Source organism: Brassica rapa, chromosome A02 (assembly GCF_000309985.2).
Source record: "Brassica rapa cultivar Chiifu-401-42 chromosome A02, CAAS_Brap_v3.01, whole genome shotgun sequence".
NCBI classification, from domain to species: Eukaryota; Viridiplantae; Streptophyta; class Magnoliopsida; order Brassicales; family Brassicaceae; genus Brassica; species Brassica rapa.
The window spans coordinates 23,588,346-23,598,493 of NC_024796.2; the positions used below are offsets into that span (position 1 = coordinate 23,588,346).

A 10,148-nucleotide genomic window follows, 5' to 3' on the forward strand; every position below is an offset into this window, starting at 1 on the left:
ATTTGCTACTCACTTAAAATGCATGTCAAGTTTTTTATTTCAAAAATTAACAAGAAGTTACATCTAAAATAAAATAAAAAAGTAACTAAATTAATGTTTTTTTGTTTTAAAATATTATGTCCAAATCTATTAATCATTCAATCTATTAAAAATAAAAAAAATAGTTAACTGAAAGTTATATTTTTAAATACAACAAACTTGAGAAATGAAAATTTTAATTTTTTTTTCAAAATCTAAATATCCGAACCCAATCCGAAATAACCGAATCCGAACTAAAAATACCCGAACCCGATCCGAAGTACAGAAATATCCGAACGGGTTCTAGACCTCTATACCGAAATACCCGAAAATCCGAAATACCCGATCCTAACCCGAACGAGTACCCAAACGCCCGCCCCTACTTTTCTGATTACGTGTTGTTGTTTTTTTATCTGACAAAGGATTATCCGACCTCGTAAAAGTACGGTTACCAATTTTGATTATGTCGAGTTTTAGCTCCCATAATATTCTGTAACTAGCTCACTTTTTATGGTTTCTCGGTCTATAACACCTTCGATCACAAGCCTTACAGAAGGACTTCTCACTGAACTTAAACACTCTTGGTCATAAAAGTTTAAAAAGCCTTTTACACTTAACCAAAAAGTATCTCGGTAACAAAATTAAACTGGAACTTTCACACCAAATTCGAAACATATTTGGTCACACACCTTAAAATAAGTCGTCACATCAAAAACACTTTCCTCTCGAAACTATTAATTTACGTTTATTTATTCAAAAAAACATATTCTTCGTTCTATATCTCTTATGGTAATAAATGAAGTTATAAAATTGATATTTCAGTGATAGATTTTCTATTCGAGCTACGCGTAAGACTATATTTACAATTTGTTACATTTTATAAAATTTTAATATTATAAAACATAATTGATTTATATACATTTTCACATATAATGTATTCAAAATATGATTTATTATTTTTCTATTTAAGTATTTTATAAAATTATATCCTTCAAAATATATACTATTTAAAATTTCTTTGTTGTATATGTAAATGTATAAGTTGAGTTTATTTTATAAACATATTTATATTGTCTATCAATTATATTTTTTTTTAAATATGGATTGTTCGATGCATATTAACTGTTACTACTCTCTTATTAATATATACTTTTATTATACTTTTCATCTATATTTCTATTTAAGTATCTTAAAACTTTGATCTATCTGTTCAATTTTTATTTTTTGTAATATTTTAACAAAATATTTTACAGTTAATTATGTGCTTATTATATATTTGTTGTGTGCATATATGTACTTGACATATTGTTCTTTAATTCTTTTAAATGTACATCGAATAGTGTATATTATGATAATTTTTAATCTTAATAAATAATTTGTTAAATTTGAATACTATTTAACATTTTTTGTTATATAAGATAGGAGGAAATAAATATATAGAATTTAAATAATGTGAAGTAATATTTTATCAACTGAGATTAAAATATATAAAATTGAAAATATTATATTTTTCTTCTACTTGATATGATAACAGTATAAATTAATAATGTCAGCCTTATGGTATTTTATTAATTCATAGTTAATTTTTCCTAACTCTTAGAAATTTATCAAAATTTCAATTTTGGTTTATTACATATAAATGTATTAACTCCGATTATAAATGTATATTGAATCTTTTCATATATTTCTTATATGTTGTTGCTCATACTAGACTTACTAATTTTAAATATTAATAGAAATTTCAACTAAATTATTGGCTACTCTCTTTAGAGTTTTATGTTTTCATATATATTATTAGCATTATTCTTCGAATATTTTTCTTTGATAGAATTCATGTGAAATCATATTTATTTTATATGTTATCTTGATTGCTTCATTAAAATTTCATAAGAATGAAACTTATAAATTTTATCGGCAAATTGAATTATAAAATTATAAGAGTTGCCATATACTTTGCTTAATTTATTATTAACTTATATTTTATTTTTTTGGTCGATTACAATATTTAGGTTTATTTCGTAATGGCCTATTGGATTATTTTCTGTGAAAATTTAAGTTACAATCTTCTAAAACAAATTTAGTTAAAACATAATATAGTAATGTTAGTAAAATTTTAATTATTGATTAGCAAAGAAATACTTTAATCTCTTTAAATGATAAAAGACAATTTAAAACAAATAAACAGTCTAATTAACAAAGTGTCTTAGACAAATGAATGAACTCTTATCATCATTTATTTAATAAAACATTTGCAAATTTGTTGTAAACCAAAGAATGAATTGGCTCACTAGAGAAAATGAATCAAAATACCTGTTATTTTAAATATTTTATAATTTATGACACATATTATAAAATTGGATGATTTTTTATAGTCGATGTCTGTATAAATAAAACATCATATTCTAAAGTTCAGTTTACCTTTTTTATTTATATTGGGTTAACTATTTTGATATTAGTTATCTATTTAGCTCCTATATCAAATCAATTATTTTTAATAAAACTTCTTTTGCTTTGTAATTTATTTGGTTTTGGTTTTCATAAATTTTGATATTTAAAAATATCAAATTATGATTATGATTTGGTATTTTTTTTATAAACTATATGTGAACTCTATATAATTTATATCCTTAAATTTAAAAATAATCTGTATTTTAAATTTATATTATCGTTATTATTATAAATCATTGGATTCTTTAAGATTTTTGTTTTTGTTTTCTAGTTAAATTCATGTTAATCGCCTAAGGATTTATTTTATATATCAAATTGTTCCATTTAATAATTTTTTTATGTATTTACTAAATTATTATTTATTTCTTTTTAATTTGAAAGAAATGATTTTAGAAATCTTGAAAAAAACTAAAATAAGAAATAAAATAATGATTTGGCCTTATTTATTGGTTCTTTAAAATAACATGTGGCCATTCTCAATGATTTGAAGCCAAAAACTTTTAAATTTATGTATTATATGGTTAAATTATTTAAAATTCTTGAATTATTAAAATTAACTAATATTTTATTTATTTTATACTAAATTTATAAAATATTATAAATATTAAGTTAATTTATTTATAATATTTTTATTTTGTTAGTTTATCTTATTTGATATTGATTTTTATTTTATTTTGAAATAAATAACATTTTGGAAATGTTGACATTTTTGAAGATAGTAAGTTAAAATGATGATTTATCATAATATATTTAGTAGTTCTAAATCATATGTGGACATTCTTAATGGTTTATAGCCTTAACTTTGATATACTATATACTAACATTATATTCACGCTGCACACAAATCTTTATTAATAATTTAGTTTAGTATTTATAGTATTTTAAAACTAAAACTCTAGTTGATTTATATAAAAATTTATTTGAATTATGATTTACTTATTTTAAAATTTATGTTTATTTAGAAAATTGTACCCATTACAATAATTATTTCTTATGTTCTTATATTGTTTGATGCATGTAAACTGTCAATACTCTTGTAGATATTGGTTATCATACATTATGATAAAATGATTAAGCTGTTTTCATAATATTAATTTTTTTACTGAGTAATAGTATAATACTTAAATTTTAAATTTATTCATAAGAAATATTTAATGAACTTTAATAAATATTAAATAGTTTTGTTAGATAATATAAAATAATAAATATAATGAATTTTAAACACTGTTAGGTAACATTTAATTTATTGAGAATAATATAAAAATGTAGAGTATCATATTTATCTTCTATTTGATCTAATTAATTATTTTTATAGTGTTGAAGTTTGTATGATTGTATAATGCATTATATCTAAAAAAAAATTAGTTTTTCAATTATCACCTTAGATAGTATATTATCATATATATAAATGCATATTCATGAATTTTCTACCATTCATTTTGATATCTTTCAAACTAATTTATTGTTGGTATTCTATATAAATTTTATTAGAAATTTTAACTAACTTATAGACATACATCTTTAGACTCCTTATTTTTATCTATATTATAAATTATATCTTTCTTTAGATATCTTTATCTTATATACCTCATTGAGATAATTTTAAATTTTATATGTTATATATGTGAATCGGATTAAAGATTTAGGAGAATTCATCATGTAATTTTCTTAAATAATCATAAATTTAATTTTTGGAGATTACACTCATATTAGATTTTTTTATTATAACATATTTGATTAGTTTTCATGAATTTTGTTACTGTATCTGTATAAAACTGAAATTAACCAATATTTTAGTTTGTTTAGAAATTCGTGTAACATATTATAAATTTGAATTAGTTTTATAGTCTATACCAATAATTTAAAAATAAAACAAATTCTATTTGATGGGAGTCAATCTCAGTGGAACTCCCAGCAAAGTTGATCCATCTATAGAGCCCAAAGGTAAATTTATAATGCATTACAAATTTACAACGACAACAAGAATTTAAAGCTAGTCGATAGAAGTCGTCGAGTTATTCACGGTGATGGTTTGTTGTTACACTAGGGCCAGCCCTAGCTTTTCTCCGACCAAACAGAAAACTAGCCATGTAACTGTCTCTACTCGGGTCTGGTTTTGAAATTTTGGATAGAATGGTAAATGGTTCATATAGCTCACCATTTTTTTGGTTTATGAGTGGCTTCAGGCACAATATATATGTTTCATTTTCTTGTTTGGCGAAGGTTCTTTTACATGAACTAAAACGTGAGCTAAAGTATTCGTCATGAAATACATATTAACAAACATTCATTCCATTTACTCATATCTTAATTGCTCTTTTGGTTATGGCTCAATGAACACGAGTTGCTCCACCAACATTCTTGGATTCTTTGAGGTGCTTGTAGTTTCTCTAATGAATCTGCTCTACATCGAGCCATCAAAAATTCAGATTTTGTGCCTGACACTGAACCTTCTCTCTGAACCCCAGACATTGACGCCATGTAAGTGTTTTGAGTCTTGTCGTGATGGTGGTGCTGTCTTCAGCATGTCAACCAAAACTCCAACCGCCATGTCCTGTGACTGTCTCCCAAAACTCCAACATGCATCTACAATGGCACCAGCTAAGAAAGCTCGACACATAAATAAACTAACTTCTCGATTAAAAAATTATCTTAGAATACGTTGAACTCTCCTAATTCCTATACCACATTCAATTAGGCGGACTAGTTTGAAGCCCACGCTTGGCCCAGAATCATTTAGCGTTTTAGTATTTGAAGGTTAACCTTAAAATTATATATAACCTCTACTTCCCTGGCCGAAAGAAGGAAAAAAAGGAGAGTATTTGAAGGTTAAACCCTAACTACTCGAAACAATGGAGATGTCAGATCTTCCGAAGGAGTTGGTGGAGGAGATTCTCTCAAAGATTCCAGTTACATGTATGAGATCAGTTCGATTAACTTGCAAAAAGTGGAACGCTTTATCCAAAACTCGGAGTTTTGTAGAGAAACACATTGGTGAAGAAACATCTAGAAAATCTAGTGTAATCATGACGATGAATCAAAAAGTGTATTTGCTCGGAGTCAGTTTCAGTGGAACTCACAACAAGTTTGATACATCTATAAAGCACAAAGGTACACTTATAATCCGTAACAACAACATGGATTCAGAGCCACTCGTTTTAAAAGTTTTTCACGGTGATGGTTTGTTACTATTCGTCATGGTGAAAAGGGTCGTCGTTTGGAACCCATATTTGGGTCAGGTGAAGTGGATCCAAGCAAGAGATTCTTATTATCAAGACGATTTTGCTATGGGATACGCAAAGAAGGACAAATCTCATAGCCACAAAATCTTGAGGATCTCTAACGTTAATAGTATCCCCTACGAAATCTATGATTTTAAATCTGATTCATGGAAGGTTCTTGGTATCACTCCACTAGAGGAGGATGTCTTTCTTTGTTATGAAGCCTTATCACTCAAGGGAAACAGCTACTGGGTTGCTAGAGAAAAAATAGAAACAAGGAACAAGAAGTTCTTTATATGTTTTGATTTTACAGAAGAGAGATTAGGATCGCGTCTCAGTTTCCCGTTTGACTCTTATTTTGAAGATATTGTGATTCTATCTAATTTTGGTGAAGAACAGATTGCTGTTTTGTTTAAGAAATGGGGTAAATTTGAGATGAAGATATGGGTTACAAGTAAGATTAATCCAACAACGGTATCTTGGAGCAAGTTTTTAGAAGTGGATATGAGACCATTCATTACTGGTTGTAATCATGTTTTCACTCAGAGTCGAGGCTTCTTCATTGATGAGGAGAAGAAAGTTGTTGTTGTTTTTGGTAGACACGAATTTGATGATACTCGGAAGATAGCTTACATTATTGGAGAAGATGGATACTTTAGAAAAGTTGATCTCGGAGAAGATACGAACATTTTCAGTCACCAACATGTACGTTCTTATGTTCCAAGTTCCGTGCATATCAACCATCCTTTTTGCTAACTTGTTGAGTAGTTTACTTAAACTATAATATTGTTACTTAAACTATAATATTGTTTTCTCGGATGTTTATTTATTAGTTATCAAAAATATGGTTTTAAGCAGTTCCTCTAGCTTTGATCTCTACTTTGTTAATAATGCAAAACATTTTGGAACTAAAAATGAAGGTGTATATAAAATTCGATCCAACTCAAAATATATATGGACAAAGAAAATTCAGAGAGACAATGCCTAATTAAAGCAAAACTCAACACCATTGCCAACAAAACCTATCCACGAAGTTAATGGATTCTCAATTCCGAATTTCATTGGATTTCAATTCTACTGTACTAGGGTTTAATTAATTTTCTTTTTCCAAAGGGGGTTAACTAGAAATAGTTATTAACTCAAAGGGGTTAGTTTTGAAAATAAAAGTTAAACGTACGTACATATATATGCTTATTGCATGAAGACATTAATGGTGTTTACCATGAAGATGGAGCTAGAAGAAGCACCGCCACAAACAAAATCCCTTGTCTCAAGGCCGGAATGCTCTTACGAATCCAAATTTTTTTTTTCCAAATCTCCTTATTGGTTGTTGCGTCAGAATAAAGTTACATAAAGTGTGACTAGGTGTCTTCCTGCACCATAAAAAAAATTAAAATACTTTTTAATAGATAAATATAAATAATATTTTAAAATAAAATTTTATTAATATTGTAAATTTTATTTTTCGTATCAATATTTTAATATAAATTTGATTTAATTAAACATAAAATTTTATTTAAGAATATGCATGTATATATTTGAAATTATAATCTTAGATAGATTTTTCTATCTATTTATTTTAATTAAATATCTATTTATTCTAATTAAATATATTAAATAAATTTGTAAAAGTTGCATAATTACCAAAAATTAAAATTAAATAATATTTATAAAATTTGTAGATATATAAAAAAATAATGATTTTACGATTAAATTTTTATAATTTTCTAAAAAAATTGTATACATTTTTGAAAATTTTAGTAAATTTTTTTTATAATTTAAAAATATATGATTAAATTATATTTCGAAATTTATAATGCCATATTTGGATATATTTATTTTAATGATGATTTATTATTTCCATATTTTTCAAAAAAAATCCAAAATAAAAATTTACATTAAATGTAATATATGAATTATTACTATATTTTAAAAAGTTTACCAAAAATATAAATTAACATTAAATGCAATTGTCCATGTCAGATTAAGCCATAAGACATGTCATCAATTTCAGTAGTCATGTCATATTTGTTTTATGAAATTGATTGTAAAAAGGTCATATGGTAAAATTACTTCGCAAATATAGTCTAGGGGATCGGTTCTGTAACAGGTCGGTGACGTCATCAAACATGAGAGAAAATCCAAGATTGATGATACAGAAGCATAACTCTCTCTTCTCTTTCTGCTTTCAAACTTAGGTGAAGAGTAATGGACAATTACACTTATAGAATCACAACGTATGCAAGGAACGCAAATAATGCTATCTTTTTTTTTTTGTCATAGAAAGTTCAGTTTGTCGGACAAAACAACAAACTAACCATGTAATTGTCCATTTAGCTCGAGGGTTAGGCTTTAGGATAGAATGAAAAGATAATTCATACAGCCGCATATCTGATTCATTTCTATTTCATCATCTAGATCTAGCCTTTAAAAAGCTGTTGATCGTCTTACCGGAGTTAGCATGAACTTAAGTGGGTAAGCTCTGTTTTACAAAAGAAAAACAAATGTGTTTAGTACTTGCCATAATTTTGCTGAGTGAGCAAACATATTTGAGTTAACCAACAAAATCGCGGCACACTGTTCAATTCCCTGCCGACTAGCTTTAGGCTTAAGACCATGAATTTATGTGTGAATTCTAAAATTTCTTCTTTCTAAAAAAAGAAAAAACTTCTAAAATTTCTACAATGTAAGTTGAATTTTGTTTCTAATAACTTAGTCATGAAAATCTATTGAGTATTAAACAACAATAAATTTTAATTGAACAACACAAGATTATAAAATGAGAAAATGACTAGGATAGCACTAAAACATTTTTGTCACAAATATAGCCTCTAAGAATAAAAATGATCAAAATAGCATTTAATGTTTTATCAAAAGAGATAAATATACACTTATACCCCAATGGTAAATTAATTTAGACATTAAGGTTTAGAGTTAAGGGGTGGGGTTTAAGATTTAGAGTTTAGGGTTTAGAGTTTAGGGTTTAGAGTTTAGAGTTTAGGTTTTAGGGTTTAGAGTTGAAAAGTGGGGTTTTGGGATAAGATTTCAAATTTTGAAAAATAAAAAAAAATTAAATTTTTCAAAAGATAAAATGCTATTTTGGTCATTTTAGTTTTTGAGGGCTATTTTTGTGTCATAAACTTAGAAATATACAATTTTGGAGATTTGCCCTTATAAAATCTATGATGCATGTTTTACAATATATAAAAATCATTAACTAAATAACAATAGACTATGGTTAACTTTCAAAATGATTTATTAAATACTTATTAAATCATTGAAGGGTTTCAGGCTTTCAGTTGTTATATAACCTCTACTTCCTCGCCGAGAGAAATCAGAGAGAGAGAAAAGAGTAGGTTAACCCTAACAAAATATCCTTGTTTGAAATTTGAAACAGTGGAGATGTCAGATCTCCGAGTGAGATGGTGGAGGAGATTCTCTCAAAGCTTCTGGTTACATGTATGAGATCAGTTCGATTAACTTGCAAAAAGTGGAACTCTTTATCTAAAACTCGTAGTTTTGTAGAGAAATACATTGCTGAAGAAACATCAAGAGAGTTTAGTGTGGTCATGGTGATGAATAAAGATGTTTGTATGATGGGTGTCAATCTCACTGGAACTCACGGCAACAAGTTTGATCTATCTATAGAGCGCAAAGGTAAGCTTATAATGCGTTACAACAACTTGTATATAGAGTCCGTCGTTAAACCTAGAGTTTTTCACAGTGATGGTTTGTTACTATTCGTATAAAAATATATATTTTTGTCATAGTTAAATCTTGATTTTAGATATAAGTTGGATTAGTTGAGTCACTCATGTTGTGAGTATATTGAGTTACATATATTCTTTCAAATTTAAAATAAAGTATAATTATTTTTATTATAACTAAGTCCAATCAAATCAATTTTATTTATCGTTTAAATGTGCATGTATTTTCATAATATTTATCAAATTATATGTTGATGTTTTTTTTTAAACAATTAGAAAATAAAGTGATGATCAGTAGGAAGTTACGTGCATAAGTAGTTGATACATTTTTGGAAACTCATGAACACATATCAATATTTACAATAATTAAAATATTTTATAAATTCTAAATAACTTTATGCCTTTGGTATTTTGATTATGGTTCTATTAAGTTCCACAAACATAAATGTATATAATTGAAAAGCAAATTTAATATTAAGAAAACAAATAACTTTAATAATAATTAAATATAATATATCTACCTCATTAAGCTATTTTGCAACTATTTGATCAAACAATGTTTATTTTAAAATTCTATTTTTATTTTTTTTAAATATCTATTAAAATAAGAAGTAAAAAATTGTGATTTTGTTTGAAAATAATATTATATAAGTAAAGTATAATTTATCAATATTTTTTTGCTGTAATTGAAAGATATTATAGTCAATTAAATATATAAAATAAATAAAACATTTCAATAATATTAATTGTAAAC

General features: G+C 26.0%; 1 protein-coding gene across 1 annotated transcript; it reads left to right on the forward strand.

Moving 5' to 3' along the window:
• Window positions 1-144: 144 nt before the first annotated feature.
• LOC103853809 (F-box protein At5g42460) lies at window positions 145-10,133 on the forward strand. Its single transcript, XM_033283783.1, has 2 exons — window positions 145-7,044; window positions 7,779-10,133. The coding sequence occupies exon 1, from the start codon at window positions 5,319-5,321 to the stop codon at window positions 6,441-6,443; it is 1,125 nt and encodes a 374-aa protein (XP_033139674.1). The 5' UTR covers window positions 145-5,318; the 3' UTR covers window positions 6,444-7,044; window positions 7,779-10,133.
• The last annotated feature ends 15 nt before the right edge of the window (window positions 10,134-10,148 follow it).